This window comes from Anser cygnoides, chromosome 26 (assembly GCF_040182565.1).
Source record: "Anser cygnoides isolate HZ-2024a breed goose chromosome 26, Taihu_goose_T2T_genome, whole genome shotgun sequence".
Lineage (NCBI taxonomy): Eukaryota > Metazoa > Chordata > Aves > Anseriformes > Anatidae > Anser > Anser cygnoides.
Window position 1 is genome coordinate 2,229,404 of NC_089898.1, and position 18,535 is coordinate 2,247,938.

At 61.9% G+C, this 18,535-nt stretch overlaps 2 protein-coding genes across 8 annotated transcripts in view; both read left to right on the top strand.

Annotated features, from left to right (window-relative positions):
• Positions 1 to 810: 810 nt before the first annotated feature.
• SLC39A14 (solute carrier family 39 member 14) lies at positions 811 to 13,616 on the top strand. 4 transcript variants are annotated; one of them, XM_066983427.1, is made up of 10 exons: positions 811 to 862; positions 3,551 to 3,619; positions 3,967 to 4,244; positions 4,357 to 4,543; positions 6,643 to 6,812; positions 7,334 to 7,456; positions 7,775 to 7,960; positions 8,210 to 8,417; positions 9,055 to 9,239; positions 9,537 to 13,608. In XM_066983427.1, exons 3-10 carry the CDS (start codon positions 3,981 to 3,983, stop codon positions 9,681 to 9,683), a joined length of 1,470 nt encoding a protein of 489 aa, XP_066839528.1. In that variant the 5' UTR covers positions 811 to 862; positions 3,551 to 3,619; positions 3,967 to 3,980; the 3' UTR covers positions 9,684 to 13,608. The 4 variants fall into 4 exon arrangements, with proteins under 4 accessions (XP_066839528.1, XP_066839526.1, XP_066839527.1 ...); XM_066983425.1 differs by lacking the exons at positions 811 to 862; positions 6,643 to 6,812 and adding exons at positions 1,300 to 1,667; positions 5,227 to 5,396 and having other exon boundaries at positions 9,537 to 13,616; XM_066983424.1 differs by lacking the exon at positions 811 to 862 and adding an exon at positions 1,309 to 1,667 and having other exon boundaries at positions 9,537 to 13,611.
• Positions 13,617 to 15,010: 1,394 nt separating this feature from the next.
• The window catches only part of PPP3CC (protein phosphatase 3 catalytic subunit gamma), a 28,275-nt gene continuing 24,750 nt past the window's right edge, over positions 15,011 to 18,535 (top strand). For all 4 annotated transcript variants that reach the window (XM_066983361.1, XM_066983363.1, XM_066983362.1 and 1 more), the window contains exon 1: positions 15,011 to 15,273. In XM_066983361.1, coding sequence (XP_066839462.1) covers positions 15,222 to 15,273 — 52 coding nt within the window. In that variant the 5' untranslated portion in view covers positions 15,011 to 15,221. The remainder of the gene's footprint in view (positions 15,274 to 18,535) is intronic.

The following is an 18,535-nucleotide window of genomic DNA, read 5'->3' on the forward strand; positions in this document are numbered from 1 at the left end:
GGGGTCATTAGGGTGCCCCATGCCCCAGGGGCTGCTTAAGGAAGTCTGGGGGGCACCCTGCCCCTTTTGGGGGGGTCAGTGGGGTACCCCGTGCCCCCGAGGGATATTTAGGGGGGGGTCAGGGGGTGCCCCGCCCCTTTTGGGGGGGTCAGTGGGGTGCCCCATGCCCCCAGGGGATGTTTATTGGGGTCTGGGGGTACCCTGCCCCTTTTGGGGGGGTCATTGGGGTGCTCCATGCCGCCGGGGGATGTTTATTGGGGTTTGGGGGGCGTCCTGCCCCTTTTTGGGGGGGTCATTGGGGTGCCCTGCCCCTTTTGGGGGGGTCAGTGAGGTACCCCATGCCCCCAGGGGATATTTAGGGGGGGTCAGGGGGTGCCCCGCCCCTTTTGGGGGGGTCAATGGGGTGCCCCATGCCCCCGGGGGATGTTTATTGGGGTCTGGGGGTACCCTGCCCCTTTTTGGGGGGGGGTCAATGGGGTGCCCTGCCCCTTTTGGGGGGGTCATTGGGGTGCCCTGCCCCTTTTGGGGGGGGGTCAATGGGGTGCCCTGCCCCTTTTTGGGGGGGTCATTGGGGTGCCCTGCCCCTTTGGGGGGGGGTTCCCGGGGGGGGGGTCTGCACGGGCTCCGCGGGGTTACGGGGCCGGGGGATGCTCCGCGCCCCCCCCCCCCCCCCCTCCCGGTGCCACGGCGGCAGCGCGGTGCTGGGGGGGGGGGGGGAACGGGACGGGGGGGGGGCAGGGGGCGGGGCAAGGGGCGGGGCTTGAGGTGCCGCCGGCCAATGGGGGCGCTCCCCGTGCCGCCGGCAGAGCATGCGCCGTGCGGGGCGGGGGGGGAGGAAGAGGAGGAGGAGGAGGAGGAGGAGGTAGGGATGGGGGCATGGGGATGGGGAATTGGGGCTTGGGATTGGGATTGGGGATTGGGATTGGGATTGGAACCGGGATGGGATGGGAGTGGGGCGGGAACTGGGATGGGACTGGGAGAATGGGGATAGGAGCTGGGATTGGGATTGGGATTGGGACTGGGATGGGATGGGATCGGGGTGGGATTAGGACGGGATTGGGATTGGGGTGGGGATGCAGGGACCAGCACCCGGTCAGGCTTCGCGCAGCCGTGCCCACCACGAAGCTGCTCACCTCAACCCCCCCCCCCCCCAAAAATAAAAAAGCCGCTGCCCGCTTTCGCGATGCCCAAACGTGGGATTTGGGGCTCAGCCCCCCGGTGGGATTTTGTGGGGTTTTTTTTTTGGGGGGGTCTTTTTTTGGTTTTGGGGGGGGGGGCTTGGGGTCAGCCCCGCGCGGGGTGTCGGGAAGCGAGGCGTCGGGTGATGGAGCGCCCGGCGTCGCCTTCCCGCTTATGGGGGGGGTGTTTGCAATCGGGGTCGATGGCTTTTGGGAAGCTTTGGGGCGTGAATTTAGGGGAAACGGGGCTGGAGAGGGGCTCTGCCCGACCCCACCGACCCCACTGGCTCCCACCCCGTCCCCGTGCCGTTACCCACGGGCATCGCCGACCCGTGCGGCGGCTCGGGGGGCTCAGGGGGGGCCCCCCCCAGAGGCCGTCCCCATCCCCCACGGGTCGGGTGCTGGGACCCTCGGCGCTGCCCCTTTTTGCCGCCCCGGGGGGGCTCGAGCAGAAAACCCCGGCCACGCGCCGCCAGGACGCCCGTGAAGGTCAGCAGAGGTGGGGGCTCCGGGGGGGGGGCCTCCGCTAGCCGTCGCCGGCCTCTCCCTGCCTTTTGTTGGGCAGCTGGGGGGGGAAAGTCGGGGTCGGGCGGGTTTGGGGCGATGGGAGAGACCCCCTTGGGGGGGATAATTGGGGTGGGATACGGGGGGAGCGTGCCCCCTGCCCGGCTGCGGGGAAAGGAGGCGGCACACGTCCCCAGGTGGGGATGTGGTGGTGCCAGCGGGGCAGCCCTTTGCCTCGCTGGGATGGGAGCCAACGCGTGAGCCCTGTGGGTGGCACCGGGTGGCACCGGGTGGCCCGTGCCGGCGGGGTAGCACCCAGCCCCGGGGGGGGCAGCCGCGGGACCCACCCCGAGGCAGGGTTTGGGGAGGGAAGGAGGGCGTTCAGCTCTTGCCGAGGAGTCGGGGGATTTTGGGGTACCTCCGCGGGGGGCACCGTCAGCCTGGGGGAATTCATCCCCCCCCCGTTTCGGGGAGGAGAAGGGGTTAAGTCAAGGCATCCAGGCTAAGCCTCGGCGGGAGGAGGCCAAAACCTCCCAGGCAGAGCCTTTCCTGGAGAACAAAGCTCGCAAAGCGGCAGTGAGCCCGTAAAACCCCCGGGAACGTGGGTGCCGGGGCAGGGGCGCAGCGCGGGGAGCCGGCCCCCAGGGGACGGGGACCCCGCGTGCCTCCGAGGCTCCCTCCAGGCTCATCCTCGCCACCCCGGGCAGGACCGTGCCCGGCAGACCCGTCCCGATCCTATTTTCGGAAACAATTGTTTGGCCAGGCTTCAGAAATGCCTCGGGCCTGGATTTTTGGAGGAGACCGAGCTCCAGCCACCGGCAGGAGGGCAGGAGCCCGGCGCGGGGCAGGATGCGGCCCCGCACGGAGCTGTGCAAGGGGCGCTCGGTGCAGAAACCCCCCCCGGGGGCTGCAAGCCACGTCCCCCTCCTGCTCTGGGACACCCCGAGCAGCAAAGGGGCAGCCACGAGGCAGCGTGCGCCCGTGGGTGGCGGATGCTGGCAGCGCCGCGGGTGCTCCCATCCCCGTGGGGGTGCGCACGGCTCCTTTCCCCAATCCTCTGCCAGAGCGGGGTCAAAGTTTCAAGCTGTGGGTAGGGAAAGCCCCGACCCTACAGCCTGGTGGTGCTGGTTGCTCCGCCGCTGCTCGCAGAAAACCCCAAGGACTGGAAAAGGGGTCTGGGACCGGGCTGGGACAGCCGGTGGGCGCACGGAGGCGGCGGACAACGAAGCCCAGGCCCGGCACGGGGAGGGCAGAGCTGGTTTTTTCTTTTCTTTCGGTGCGCCCTCGTGAATCCCAGATCCGCCGTCCGCCTCCCAGCCAAGCTTTTCCAAGAAGGCAAGGCTGGGCCCCGCGCCAGCCCCTTGGGTGCTGCCCAGGGTGGACGTGCCTGGCCTCCGGGTGCGCTGCTTGGCACCCGGCGGGTGCCAGAGGGCGAACCCCGGGCTCCGCTTTTATTGATCCCCGGCGTAAAGGAAAGGGAGCAGAGAGGGCAAGGACTGAGTCTGGGCAGGTACTGTACGGGCTTCTGCACTTTTGGCTGGGAAGGAATTGGGTTCATCGTAATTAGCGCGGTTAAAGTGTAACCTTAATGAGAACGCCGCCCCTGGCCCCGGGCTCCTGGACCCTTAGGGGTGGGCCGCCGGTTTCCTCGCCCAGCCCGGGGCCGTGGGAGCCGGGACGAGCTGGCTGCGGGCTGGGACGCGGGCGTTTGGCACCAGTTTGGCACCAGCGTTGGCATCCAGCGCCGGCCTCCTGTCCCGCTCCGGGGATCTGCTGGCTGTGCCGCTTGCAGAGCCACCCGTGCAGGATCAGGCCCGTGCCCGCACGCTCCTGCCGGCTTTCCAACCGCTTTGCTTCTCTCCCCGCAGGGCCCCCGAGGTGCTGCGGAGCTGGGGAGCCCCCGGGAGCCGTGTCCCAGCCCTCGGCACGCGGCTACGGTGAGCGAGGGGCGCAGGGTGCTGGGGAGGTGGGCTCAGAGGGGTTGGGAGCAGCAGCGAACACCCAGCACCCGGTCCCTCCTTGGACCTAAGTGCTTTTGGCGCTGACCGTGCAGAGTTTTACCCCCCCCCCCGGCTCTGGCCTGGGGCTCCCCGGTGCAGAAATGTGCTGTCCTCTGCTGCCACCTCCTGATGGAGCCGGGGGGCAGGAGGCTGCGCACCCCTCCTTTGGGGGAACCCGGCCAGCAGGAGAATCCCGCGGCAGGGCTCTCAGCGCCGTCCTGTAGCTCGCACCGGAGCCTCTGGGGATGCTGAAGCTGACGGCGGCACGCGCCTTCTCTTTCCAGCATCCCCCAGCACCATGACCCGCATCGCAAACCTGCGGGGCTGCTGCCTGCTCGCGCTGCTCTGCCTCCTCCCGGCGCCGCGGGCACGGGCCGGCGGCGATGCCGCGGCGCCGCCGGCGCTCTCGGCGGCCTCCTTCCTGCAGGACCTCCTGCGGCGCTACGGCGAGAGCGAAACCCTGAGCCTGAAGCAGCTCAAGGCCCTGCTGAACCGCCTGGACGTGGGAGTGGGGCACGCCAACGCCTCCCAGCCGCCGCAGCAGCGCGCCAACCTCTCCCGGGTAAGGCAGGGGCTTCGGGGACCCCCCCCACACACACACCGTGGGGTGGCCGCCCCGCACTGCCCCGGGGGTCTCGAGGCAACCTCTCCGTCTCTTCTTCCCCCTCCCCAAGTGCTTCAGCTCCGTGGAGCTTTTCGCCATCCACAACCTGAGCGAGGGCTCCGCCGTGGGGCGCGGCGAGTTCAAGGAGTTCTGCCCCACCATCCTGCAGCAGCTGGAGTCGGGGGCGTGCGCCGCCGAGAACCTGGAGAACGAGGAGAACGAGCAGACGGAGGAGAGCAGGCCCAGCTCGGCCGAAGGTGAGCGGGGAGCCCGAGGGCGCGAGGTGCCCGGGCTTCCCTTTTGGGGCTCTTGCCGACCGCAGCTGGGAGTCTCGGTGTGGTTTCGTTCCTGCCGCACGCTCGAGCTGTTAGCTCCGGAGCTCGGTTTTGTCCCCGGTTGCACGCGGTGCCGGTCAGAGCCGTCCTTGTAACGCAGTTCTCCGGGGTAGCTCGAGGAGGGGGGGCATCGCCGCGAGCCCCCGGGGGCTGCTTTGCGATTTCGGGACCCGCTGCTCAAACCGGGCCCTGCCCAGCGGCCTCCAGCCGCCGCCTGGTGCTGAACGAGCTGCCGCGTGTCCGGGTCCCGGCGATGCCCAAGGTCTTGGATCAGCCGCCCCGCGCGCAGCGCTCATTTTTCCCACTCCGCAAGGCCGGGGCTGGCTTGGGAAAAACCTTTTCCGAGTGGCTCGGAGGCAGGGCAGGCTGTTGGGTGGATCCGTTTCCCCCCCGCCCCGCACCGAAACTGATGGTTTGTGTCGCAGTGGAAGCAGCCGGAGCAAAGGGAGAGATGCTCGGGTGCCGTGAGGCCGGCCCCGGAGCGGGGACGTAGAGCTGGCGCGAGCCCTTCCCGCCTGCCCGGACCGGGGGGCTCCGGACCCTCCCCGTGCCCCCTCGCCGGGAGCCTCGGTAATGTCTGGCCCTCGTTTCTTCTCGTTCCGCAGTTTGGGGCTTTGGTTTTCTCAGTGTGTCAATGATTAACGTGGCCTCCCTGCTCGGACTCTTCATCGTACCGTGCACCCAGAAGGCCTTTTTCCGCCGGGTCCTCACGTTTTTCATCGCGCTCTCCATCGGCACGCTGCTCTCTAACGCGCTCTTCCAGCTCATCCCAGAGGTGCGGTAGAAAGTCCCTGCCTCTCTCCTGTCTCCGAGGGCGGCTCTCTCTGCCTCCACCCTGCCGAATCCAATCGATCCCTCCGTCACCCAAGGCTGAGGGCTTGCCTCTGTCCCGCCGGCTCCCTGCGCAGGGCTCCGCAGGGTTTTCCTCGCCCCGCCGAGCACCAGGAAACGCTCCGAGCGCGTAAATCAGGGCGTGAGAGCACACGGAACAGCCCGGAGAAATGCCACCTTCACCCTGAACCCGAGGGCGTTTTAAAAACCTAATTGCCGCCTTTTATTTTTTTTTTTTTCCCCCGTGTCGGTTTACGAGAGCCGTGTTCCCAGGAGGATTTACGCTTACGTGAGGTTTCCTGGTGCTCCAACGGGCCTGACAGATACATTGCAAATTAATTGTGTCGTAATTGCGCGGTTCCGGAGTTGAACAGACACGCGGCTCTCGCATTGGGTACCTCCAAAACGCTCCAGGTTTGCTGAGCGGAGCCCACCCGAGCTGCTGAACATCCACCCCGAGAGCTCTGCGTTCGAGGTGCTCCCCGAGCGGAGCGTCCTTCGCCGCCGCTGCGGGGCTCTGCCCCGGCTTTGTTCTCGGGCACCGAATGCCTCGTCCGTGCCGGCCGCCTGCCTGCCAGACGAGGAGCTGTTTTTCGAGGCTCCTTTTCAACTCCAGAACCGCCGCTGTTGTTCGCCGGGCGTCACGGCCAGGCGCTGCGCTTCCTGCGGTGCCGGGAGCTGGGGTGAACTCGCGTGCGCTCCGCCCTCGCGGGGAATCGGCGCGCGCGCGCCCGCTGCCGAGGCTGGAGCGCGCGAGATGCTCGGGGACCCCGGCGCTCTGTGGCACTGGAGGGGCCCCCGCTGTCCCGCGGGGGCTCGGGGATGGGGGCCGGGGTGCTGGCGTGGAGAAGGGCGAGCTGTTTGCTCAGGGGGGCAGCGACTCGCTCGGGAGCTCGGCATGGGCTCCGCGGAGGGGTTTCGCTCCGGACCCTTCCCAAAGGGCCGGCGAGTTGTTTCCAGAGCCACTCAGCGCCGGGTTCCCCGCTCTCGAACCAATTCCGGATGAACAAGCAATCGCTAATGAATGTCCTCTTCTCTCTCCCCCCCTCCCTCCCTCCCTCCCTCCTCTCTCTTTCCTTTCGGCGTGGATTCCTTTCTCCCCTCCGCCCCTTCCCCACGTTGATCTCCTTCCCCTCCGACCACCTCCCTCGTCCGATTTCCCCCGGGGGGGTTTGGCACGCACGCCGCAGTCTGGGGTTACGGTTTCCTCTGCGTCACCGTCATCTCCCTCTGCTCGCTGGTGGGAGCCAGCGTGGTGCCCTTCATGAAGAAGACCTTTTACAAGCGGCTGCTCCTCTACTTCATAGCTCTGGCGATTGGAACTCTCTACTCCAACGCCCTCTTCCAGCTCATTCCCGAGGTACGGTGAGGACCGTCGGGTCTCTCCTCTTCTCTCTCTCTCGGGGGCTTTTCCTCTCTCTGGGTGCTCGCTGAAGGGGGAGCCGGAGGACTCGGAGGGGAACCGCGAGCGAGCCTTGCGTGGAGAGCGAGGTACGGAGGCTGGAAGCCCCTGGGGATGGTGGCCAGAGCTGGAGTTTTGTAGCCTTGAGCCCTCCTTTGGAAGGGAACCGCTCCCTCGGCTCTGCTCCAAGCAGAGAAGCAATATCCGAGTGCTCTTCCCGGCCCTGCGGGCAGGTGGCCCTGGTGTCGAGGCTTCCTGAGCCTGCTTTCAGCAGCCGTGCCCCAGATCCGAGGCCCTGGGGTGCAGCCGGCCTGGCTGGGGGGTTAGGGGGGGGCAGAGGTGCAGGAGGGTGCTTCCCGAGCCCCCGAAGCAGCCGCCAGGTAGGGAGAGGTCAGAAAGCGGCAGGATTCCCCCGGAGGCACCAGGGCAAGGCGGAGGAGGGATGCTGCTGCCCCCTCACTCGCCTCTTTTGCCCCCAGGCCTTCGGCTTCAACCCTCAAGAAGATTACTACGTTTCCAAATCCGCCGTGGTGTTCGGGGGCTTCTACCTCTTCTTCTTCACCGAGAAGATCCTGAAGATGCTCCTGAAGCAGAAGGACCAGGTGAGGCCGGGCGGGGGCTGCTCGGAGCGATGTCCACACCACAGGCATGGGCTGAAATCCCCAAATCCCCCCGTGCCACCGGCTCTCCGCTGGGTGTACAAAGTTAGGTCTTTGCTTGCCAAGACCGATGTACTTAAATCGAGAAATTGGATGGTCGTGCGTTTTTTTGACGGGACTCTCTCCAGTCCTGGCAATTTGGATTTTCCTCTAACTCACATTTCAGCAAAATTAGTTAAATCAGCGTGCTTTAGACTTTTGGGTGGGAAGGAGCAGGGGCGGCAGGGGAGGCTGACCCCTGGGGATGTCCCTGCCCCGCAGCACCACCACGGGCACAGCCACTACAGCCCCGAGGCGCTGCCGTCCAAGAAGGACCAGGAGGAGGGGGTCACGGAGAAGCTGCAGAACGGGGACCTGGACCACATGATCCCGCACATCGCCGGCGAGCTGGAGTGCAAGAGCCCCCCCGGGGACGAGAAGGTCGTCGTGGGCTCCCTGTCTGTCCAGGTGGGTGCCTCGTTCGTAGAACGTCCCGAGTTGGAAGGGACCCGTAAGGGGATCAGTTGCTGGGGAGGTTTGGGGGAGAGGTCTCCGTGGCCGCCCCTGGCTGAGCACGTGGAAAAATTGCCTGTAAAAAAAATAAATAAATAAAAAAGTGTGGTGGTGGAAATCCACCTGGATTTAACCCGTCGAGGAGGGGGGAACCCGGGGCGGAGGGCAGGGTGCTGAGCCCCGTGGTGCTGTGTGCCGTGGCAGGACCTGCAGGCGTCCCAGAGCGCGTGCTACTGGCTGAAGGAGGTGCGCTATTCCGACATTGGCACGCTGGCGTGGATGATCACCCTGAGCGACGGCCTCCACAACTTCATCGACGGGCTGGCCATCGGCGCCTCCTTCACCGTCTCCGTCTTCCAAGGGATCAGCACCTCCGTGGCCATCCTCTGCGAGGAGTTCCCGCACGAGCTGGGTACGCGGGTCCTCGGGGAGAGGCACCCGAGGTGCTACGAGGGCTCTCCTGCCCCCTCTTTGAGGCTCTCCCTCGCCGCTTTTCCTGGTCCGGCGGGATGTCGTCCCGTTGTTTTTCGAGGAGGATTTTTCGTGGGGTGGAATAAACGGCCCCGATGGGTGGGGGAAGGCGAGGCTGTGAACTGCACTGAGTAATCGCGGCGCTAAAAATACCGAGGTAATATGATGTCTGCGCTTTAATTTTAGACGGAGACATCTGAAGGAAAACAACAACACCGTTGGCTCGGGCTGGGGAGGGCGGTTTGGGTTCGGATGCTGGGGTTTGTGCCGCGGGAGCCGGCTTGGCCGCGGTCAGAGCTTGGCACCCGCGCTCGATGGCGCTGGCTCGATGCCGCCCGCGGTGCCGAGCAGGGCTGGGGAGCGAGGGATCCTCATCCTTCTCCGGGCAGCGGCGGCTCTGGAGCACGAGCAGCCGTGCCAATTCCTTGCTCGAGTGCCGAGCCAGGTCTCCGGGAAAGCTCAGGGGAATTTGACCTCGTGCAAAAGCTCCTCGGTGCCATCCCAAATCGGCTGTTGGCGTTGGCCGCCCGGCCCCGTGCCCGCGTGGTGACGGCACTCCCCGTCCTCCTGTCGCGCAGGGGACTTCGTCATCCTGCTGAACGCCGGGATGACCATCCGCCAGGCGCTCTTCTTCAACTTCATCTCGGCCTGCTGCTGCTACGTGGGCTTGGCCTTCGGCATCGTGGCCGGCAGCCACTTCTCTGCCAACTGGATCTTCGCTCTGGCCGGAGGGATGTTCCTCTACATCGCGCTGGCTGACATGGTGCGTGCTGAGCCCCGGGGGCGTGCGGTCGGGACCCCGAGGGGGTTTTTGTGCTGTTTTTTTTTTATGCGAGAGCTTCGGTTTGGCCTCAAAACAGGCTTGGGTGTTGTTTGGTCGCCCTGGGAGCTGCTGATGCTGTCTGTAGCAGCCAGCGTTCAGCTCAGCTCCGCTTCCCCTCCTGGGCTGGTGGTGCCGAGGACCCTGGGATGGGTGGTGGATGCTTGCCGGGAGCTGGGACGGGTGGGGAGCAGCGGGCAGGATGAGGCCATCAGCCCGGCCGTCGCTCTCTCCCCCCAGTTCCCCGAAATGAACGAGGTGAGCCGGGAGGACGAGCAGAACGGCAGCACCTTGATCGCCTTCGCCATCCAGAACGCGGGGCTGCTGACGGGCTTCACCATCATGGTGCTGCTCACCATGTACTCTGGCCAGATCCAGATCGGGTAGGACCAGCCCATCCGGAGGCCTGTGCCAGTTTTCCCCCTTCTATTTTTATCTTTTTTTTGGGGGTGGGGAGGGGTTTTTTTTTTTTTTTCTTTTCCTGCTGCAAGCATACGACAGTACCTGTGCGGGCACGACACACTACAGAAGAGGCATTGCTTTCAAAGCTATTCCACAGACTTCATATTATTTCGACTCGAGGCTGAGCGGGGCTACGTCCCCTTCGCCGTAGGACCGAACTGACCAGAGGATCTCCTTCCCGTGTCACATCCCTCCTCTCCTCGCACCTCCCGGGAAGGATGGATTTGGAGACAGGAGCTCCTCCAGCTGTGTTGCTCCCCTCCTTGTTCTCGGAGCGGTGTGATGGGACAAAACGCTCTCCCGACCCTTTTTTTTGCAAGGGGGTGTGATGGGGCTGCGGGGACAGGGCTAGCGCTGGACGCCAGCTGCCTCCTGCTCACCTACCAAGGGACGGATGCGCGGGGGCGACGAGTGCCACCACGCATGGAAGGGAACGGCTCACAGGCGTCGCACGGGGAGCTGGCGTTTCTCTCCTGCCTTCGGGAGCACAAGGAGACCACGACGAACCTGGCTGCTTCTCGGGGAGCTCCGTGTACTGGCAGGTCCTCAGCTCCGCTCTCTGAGCACAGAGCCCAGGACAAGGGGGAGCTGATGGAGCTCGGGGGGCACGGCTCACAGTTTGAGCAATGCCCTCGCCGTCTTCAGAAACGCGTCTCTGCGGCTGTTCCTGCTCCTCCTGCGATGGATGAGGAGGATGAAGAGGTTTTAAGCACATTGTGGGTGTCAGCGCTCGGAGCAGAGGACACCAAACCTCACCCCGTGCGGGTCGGGCTCACAGACACAGGCTGCGTCGGGAGAAGGCTGGCAGGACGCCGTTACCTCTTCGAGGCTCTCTGCTGCTATAAGGAAAAAAAAAAAATCCATTTTGAGGGCAGCAATGCTGGCAAGAAGGGCACAAGAGCGGGGACGGCGAGCCCTTAGCCTGGCCACAAGCTGCCCAGCCAGGGGAGAAGCGGTCCTTGCACTGTGACCAAGCTCACGCAGACACCTGGGCACGGACACCCATTTTTAAACGCTGCTGCTGCCGAGGTGCAGAGGTTCTGGGTGGGGAGGGGGGGTGTTGTTGTTGGTTTTTTTTTTTTAAAAAAAAAAAAAAAAAGAAAAAAAGAAAAAAAGAGACTGTGAACCTCTTTAGGTTGCGTGTTTCCAGCTTTCGGGAGTAGCCAGAGAAGGGTGTTACAGGCACTTCCCAGCTCTGCTTCTGGGCTGGCTTTCCCCAGATTCACTAGGTGAATTGACTTATTATCATATTGATAATGTTGCCCACCCCACCTGTGTTGCTTGAGGTTCCCTGCACCCCTCTTTCCCCTCTGCTTCCCCCAAACCTCGTCCCGCACCCGGCAGCGTTGAGTTTGGCCACGCTGGCACCCGGGAGCCGATGCGGGCAGCTCACCCTCGTGGGTACGGCGTTGGATCGGGATGCCAGAGTGGTGCTGGTGGCTTGGAGCGGTGCTTTGGTGCACACATCCTCACCTTCCCTTCCACCCCTGGTGGAAGAGAAAATTGGGGGGGGGGGGTGCCAGGTATTTTGGCTGCCTGCTTGCCCACCCCGAGGGACACGAGCCACCTCGGCCCTCGTGAGCGCAGGCAGAGCCTGCGGCAGGCTCAGCACCATCCGGCAGCATCGTGACCCGGTTTGGTCCCTGGCTAATTAGTTCCTAATTGCCTCAGGTAAAAGCTGGGTGACGTTCCTGTTGTGCTCCTAGTAGTTGTCACCGAGTCCCAAGGTCTCTGCCGGTACCCTCGTGGATCAGCACCTCTGCTCTCGGTGGCTTCGGCTGGGCCAGTCGTTGACTGTGGGCTTCATCCTGCATCCCGAAGGTTCAATAGCTGCCCACACAGGAGCAGGGAGCCTTTTTGGCATCCAGAGGCACCTCGAGGTGTTGTGGGTGCTGCGAGACACCGCGATCACCAGGAGTTGTCCCGTGTGGCAGCTTCCCAGGCCGAATTCTGGGCTGCGATTCAGAAATAAAGCTCCGATATTGATGCCGGGAGGGGTGGCTTCTGCCTTTTCCCTGCTGAGAGAGCTGCAGCCTCATCTGACAGATGATGTGGGAGAATTGGATTTTGTGAGGGGCGGCGTGCGCGCTGCCTGCCCTCTCCCAAGGAAGCGTTTGGGACAGGCCGTGTGTGGGGCTGGCGGCCTTCCACGGGGCAGAGGGCAGCGCGGGCACTGCCAGGCCGAAGTCACGTCTGGCAGGAGGGGTTCAGCGGTGTGCACAGATGGAAAAGCCTTTGGGCTGGGGGCGAGGGAGGAATATCCTTTGGCTGCCCCTCGGGGACCACGACGCGCTCGCAGGCTGTGGCTAGGAGGTCCTCTGCGTCCCAGAGAGCGGAAAATGGGGTAAAAACCAGCACCGGGCTTCCTCGGGGCTGGTCCAGGCCCTCGACACCCCGTGGAGATGGTGAATCCGTGTTCTTGTTTCAAGTTAACCCTGTTTTTTTGCCAGCTGAAGCGACCACAAGAAATCTGCAACGCAGAGGGTCGGGGGGGAAAGCCCCTCGGAGGAACAAGGCTCCTCGCAGAGCGACCCACGTGCTCGCAAAAAGGGTTCTCAAAAAGGGTTGCTGTGGGGTTTGTGGGGCAGGAGACCCTCCTCTCACCGAAGGTCTGGTGGGAGAGGGCTCCAGCTTCAGGCAGGTTGGCACCAGGTCAGGGATGGGAGATCGAGGAGGGAAAGTGACCGAAATCGAGCTTGTATGTTTGTTTTTTTTTTTTTTCATCCTTTCTGTGTCCGTTTAGAAGCTCAAGTTCCATCTCAGTATTTTAATAACTCAGGTGTTGTAAGAAATACTTGTCGAAACAAAGAGCATAACTTATGTCACGTGGATTGTAAAGTTATTTGTAAAATTCCATAAATAAAATATATTCTGTAATGACGGAGGATTGCAGGCGTGCCCCGTGCGGTATCCCCGGCCGACGTCGAAGGTGCACGCCAGCAGACCAGCCCTGGAAACCTCCCCATAGCAAGAGCTATTTCGGGAGCAGACTCCCTGGGGAAGGGATGGAAGCTCTGCTAATTCATGTTTTTCCGAGGGGACGGGTTAAAGCCAACACAGGCACGGGCTACGGGGCGATGCCATCGGGCCCTTCCAGCGGCGATGTCCCCGTGCCGGGCAGGAGGTGGCACTGACACCCCTGGCTGTCCCCACGCTCCGACCTGCATGGCTCCAGGGCTTGTTTTAGAGACAAAAAGCCTCCCTGTTCTGCTTTTTATTTCCTCAAACACCAGCATTTTGCAGGAGGGAGGCTGACGCGGTAGAGGTTTGCAGGATGTTGTGTTCCTCTCCAGCTCGCACGAGGGAGCCTGACTCGGAGCAGCAGCATTTGTGTCCTTGCTTCCCCCGCCTGGAGGAAAGAAAAAGCATACTTTGCTTTTCTTCTCCACTTTCCAGGCCTTTTTAGACTGCTAGCCTCAAGCTGCCAGCTCTGAGTGGCACACACAATTTTTAGAAACCCCGTTTCAGCTAAAGCAAACAAGCCCTGAAATTCTGCGGTCGTTTTTAAAAATAAAACGCTCCTCTAGCAAAGAAAGGTCGCCGCGTAAAGCCTGCCTTGCTATTTATCCTCCTCAGCGCCGCCGCGGATGATTGAGTGCTGTTATCGGGGCTGTCAGGCAGCGGCGCTCCATGGGGGTTAGGTTTCCCTCTCCTCCCATCTGCTGCAGGAATACCCTACATTTTTTTTTTTGCTGCAAAATCCTCGTTTCGATGCTTCCGTGCCACCTTGGGGTCCAACCCCAGCCAAAGGGTGAATCCAGCAAGCGGTGCTGGCCGGGGTCGCCCTCGTCCCTGAGCCCAGCTCGAGCGTTTTGTGCTATTTATTCCGAGCGCCAGCGCTTTTATTTAGGCCCCCATCTGCCGACGCGAGCTGCTGGGCCGCGCCAGCTTCTCCCTGCGCCCCATTTCCCAAGCTGTGCCGCCGGGAGGGCGTGGCGGAGGTTTATTTTTATTTTATTTTATTTTTACGGAGAATTTTTACCCCCTTCTGGTTTATATTTTACAGAGATTTTTGCCCCTTTCCAGAATATTTTTTATAGAGATTTTTACCCCACTCTGGTTTATATTCTATAGAGATTTTTACCCCTTTCCAAATTATATTTTATAGAGATTCTTACCCCCTTCCAGTTTATTTTCGTTTTATTTTTACAGAGATTTTTACCCCCTCCTGGTTTATTTTCATTTAATTTTTACAGAGATTTTTCACCATTCCCATTTATTTTTATTTTTATAGACATTTTTAACCCCTTCCTCTCAAAGCCAGGAAGGAGCACCAAGTTTATTATTTTTATTTTATTTTTACATCTATTTTTACCCCCTTCTGGTCTATTTTTATTTTATATTTATAGAAATCTTTACCCCCTTCCAGATTATTTTTAATGAGAATTTTACCTCCTTCCGGTTTATTTTATATAGAGGTTTTTACCCCTTTCCCCTCAAAGCTGGGAAGCAGCACGTGGTTCATTTTTATTTCCATTTTATTTTCACACAGATTTCTATCCCCTTCCCCTCAAAACCGGGAAGCAGCACCCGGTTCATTTCCATTTCCACTTTATTTCCATTTCCATTTTATTTTCCCAGCATTTCACCCCCTTCCCCTCCAAGCTAGGAAGCAGCACCCGCTCCATTTTTATTTCCGTTTTATTTTCACACAGATTTCCATCCCCTTCCCCTCCAAGCCAGGAAGGAGCACACCGTTTGATTTTATTTTTACAGGTTCGTTTTTATTTCTATTTTTTCACATGGCAGTCACCCCCTTCCCCTCCAAGCCGGGAAGCAGCACCCCGTCCATTTTTATTTCCATTTTATTTTCACACAGATTTCCATCCCCTTCCCCTCCAAGCCAGGAAGGAGCGCACCGTTTGATTTTATTTTTACAGGTTCGCTTTTATTTCTATTTTTTCACACAGACGTTCCCCCACCCCCCCTTCCCCTCCGAGCCAAGAAGCAGCACCCGGTCCATTTTTATTTCCATTTTATTTTCACACAGACTTTCACCCCCTTCCCCTCCAAGCCGCGAAGCAGCACTCGCATTATTTATATTTCCATTTTATTCCCACTTTTATTTTCACACAGCCTTTCACCCCCCCCTTCCCCTCCAACCCACCCCCCCTCCTAATGGCGGCCGCCCTCCGCTCCCCCCCCCCCCCGCGTCGCCTTAGCAACGCCCCCTTCCCCTCCAAGATGGCGGCAGGAAGGGAGGGAAAGGCGAGCGCCCACGTGACGCCGCCCGCCGCGCAGGCGCAGTGGCGGCGGTGGCGGCGGCGGTGGCGGCCGGGGGGGGGCCGGGGAGCGCCGCGGAGCCGCCGCCCGGGGACGGAGCCGGTGCCGAGGCCGCCGCCGGGACACGATCGTTTGGCGGCGTCGGGAGGGGGGAGGCCGGCACCGGGACCCCCCTCCCCAGTCGTCGTCGTCCTCCTCCTCCTCCGTTAGGGCCCCCCCCCCGCCGGCAGCACCGGCACCATGTCCGGGCGCGGCCACGCCAAGCTGCCGACCACCGAGCGCATCGTTAAGGGTGAGGGGGGGGGGGGCGCCGGGTTTTGGGGGGGTTTTGGGGGGGTTTTGGGTCTTTTTTGGGGCTGGGGGTTGAGGGGAGAGGGAGGGGGTGTGGGGAAGCCTCGGGGGGTTGGTGGTTTTTTTTTGGGGGGGGTCCTGTTGTTTTGGGGGGGTCCTTTAGGTTTTGGGGGAAATCCGCGTGGTTTTGGGGGCGCCCGCTTGATGGGGACCCTCATTTTTTTGGGGGGGGGGGCGACACCATCTCGATGGGGACCCTCGTGTTTGGGGGGAATCTCCTCTTATTTTGGGGGGACCTTATTGTTTGGGGGGGGCTCTTGTTGGGGACCCTCTTTTTTGGGAGGAAATCCTATATTTTGGGGGGTACCCTCTTTTTTTTGGGGGGGGGAAATCCTCTTGTTTGGGGGTAACCCTCTTGTTTCGATGGAGACCCTCTTGATTTTGGGGGAGACCTTCTTGGTTTTGGGGGGTGACCCTCTTCCTATGGGGGGGGGAACCCTCATGTTTCGGGGGAACCTTATTATTTTGGGGGGATTGTACATTTTTAGGGGAACCTTATTGTTTTGGGGGAACCTTATTTTTGGGGGGGGGCAACCCTGGTTTTAGGGGAGCCTTGAGGGGGCGCTTGGCGTGCGGGGAGCCCCCCTCAAGGGGGTCTTGGGGAGATTTCCTTCCTCCCTCCCCATGGCAAAGCTTGTGCGGCAGAATCCGTTGTGGAGAAGCTGGGGGGCTTCTTGTTTTTTTGGGGGGCACCCCTGATTTTGGGGGAGCCCTGGGAAGGGGGGGGGGGGTCTCTTTTGGGAAAATTCCCCCCCCCCCAGGGGTTGGGGGCAGTGTTTGTGGGACAGAATCCATTGTGGAGGGTCTGGGGGGGTTGGGGGATGACACCCATTTTGGGGGGGGGGCTGAGCAGTGTCCCCCCCATTTTTCTGCTGTGGGTCTCGCTCCGTGCGGTGTGAACTGGGGGGGCAGGATCGGGTAGGGGGCCCCCAGCCCCATAACGAGGAGGGGAGGAGGTAATAGGGACGGGGGGGGCAGCACCCTGCCCTGCAAGGGGGGGGCTCTGGGTGGGCTGGAAGGGAATGACCCCCCCCCCCCACCCCCTTTTTGGGGCTCTGGGTTTTTTGGGGGGGGCATCGTGGCCATGCTTGGAGGAGATTTTTGGGGGGGGGGAGAGCCCCCTCACCCCAATCCTGGCATCTCCGTGCCTGTTTCCCCGTGTCCCCCGATGCGGCAGTGCCCTGAGGTGGGTGCCAACCCCCCCCCCCAAAACCCATTACGGCAGGACCTATTTTTACAAGACCCGAGCACGCCGAAGCAATTAACGAGGAGGGTTAACGAGGAAAGGAACTCATGGGGCTGCAAGACGCCCCCCCCCCCCCCGGGCTCGGGGCAGCCCCCTGCGCCACGCACGTCCCCTTTGGGTGCCCCCCGCCTCCGCTGGCACCCACGGGGGGGGTGGTGGTATGGGGGCGGCCGGGGGGGGCCGGGGACGGTTCCGAGGAAGGTCCCCGAGCCCTGGGGACGGAGCTGAGCCCGCCGGGGTCGTCCCCAGCTCCTGCTCCGAGCGGGTGCGAGGGATTTTTTTAGCCCGTCATGCGGCCGGTCACATGCGGCGCGTTAATAACCGTGGCCTCAAACGGAGGGGAAGGGGAGTGTAGGGTGGCTCCCGGGGCTCCTCGGGCTCCCCCCGGGGCTTTTTGGTGGGTTGGAGCCTTCAAAACCTCGCTACGAGGCCGCGAGGTTTGGGGAATCGGGGTCCCCCCCCCCCCCCCCGGCGGGGTTTTATGATTTAGAGCTCTCCGACGGCCCTGCAAATCCCCTAAACCCTGGCATCCCCTAAAATCCCCTAAACCCTAAAAATCCCCCCCCAAAATCCACCCCCCCCAAATCCCCTAAACCCTAACGTCCACGCAGCCTTTAGGATTCACCCGGCTCGCCCGCGCCGAGCGTCCCCGGGGTCAAAATCACGGATCCAGCCCCAAAATCTGCGCGAGCGGTGCCGTGGGGCGCCCCGCGCCCTCCCGGTTTGCTCCCAGTTTTCCCCCGGTCCCCTCGGGGATGGGCTCAAGATCCCCTAGAAACCTGCGGAGGAAACCTCGTCAGCTGTGATTATTGTTCAGAGGTGCCGACACCGTTCGCGGTTATTAATAATTGGAACTTGACGAGGAAAGCTAATTTTGCTCCACGGGGAACGGCTGCGGTTAGGTAGGATGGGGGATTTGAACCGCGTTTAACCTATATATTTACATCTCCGGGGCCCTGCGGAAATGGGAACTATAATTATGGCCCGTCGGGAGAAAGAGTTCCTCTGTTTGCATCGGTTTTGCGCGCGAGCGGGTGCTTGGATAACTCCGTCCCTGAAATCTCTGAGTTTTTGGGGTGCGCCGAGGGTCGCTCCCTAACGGCCCGGTGGCTGGCGTTAACCAAAATCCTTCCTTTTCGAGCCTGGGGCCCTCGTGGGGTGGCTGCGCCGGAGGCGGGGGGTGATTTTTGTGTAGGGCCGGTTAGCTGTGTTGCCAAAAAGGCTCGAATTTCTGGGGGGAGCTGCGCGTTTTTTATTACGGTGCCCCCAAAATTTGGGCTCCCTTCCCTGCACGTAGGCTGGGGGCTTTAAACGAGCAGGGGCGTTATTTGGGCGTTATTTGGGCGTTATTTGGGCGTTATTTGGGCGTTATTTGGGCGTTATTTGGGCGTTATTTGGGCGTTATTTGGGCATTATTTGGGCATTATTTGGGCATTATTTGGGCGTTACTCGCCCAAATTTGCGCTTTGGCTTTCCGTGAGCCCCTCGGCTTTCTCAGGCTCCCTCCTGCACATCCAGCTTGGGTTTTTTTTTTTGCTCGTTTTTTCCCCCCAGCTGGAGCATCTTTAATTGGGGCATAGCTAAAGACCCCGCCGTGGTGCTTTCCTTCAGATCAGTCTGTGCTATCCGCTCCCCGTTCCCGGCGTGATGGACCGGGGGAGCGCTGGGCTGCCCCCAGCTGAGCTGTGCAGGTTTTTATCGCGCCGGTGCGCCAGCCCGAGGGGGTTTTGTCAGCACGTGCAGCACACGTGGAGGCTGGGAGGACCCCGAAATACGGGGGGAATCGGGGATTATTGAGGCGAAGAACTGGTGAAGCGCTCGCGGCGCTTGCTGTGCGCCTTCTCTGATGCTTTCGTGGGTTCTCTCCTCTGACGTTCCCGTTCCGTGGCGATGCTTGGAGGGGGAAAAAGCTGCAAAAACGGCTGAGGAAGGAGCCAGGAGGCTGAGGAAGGAGCCA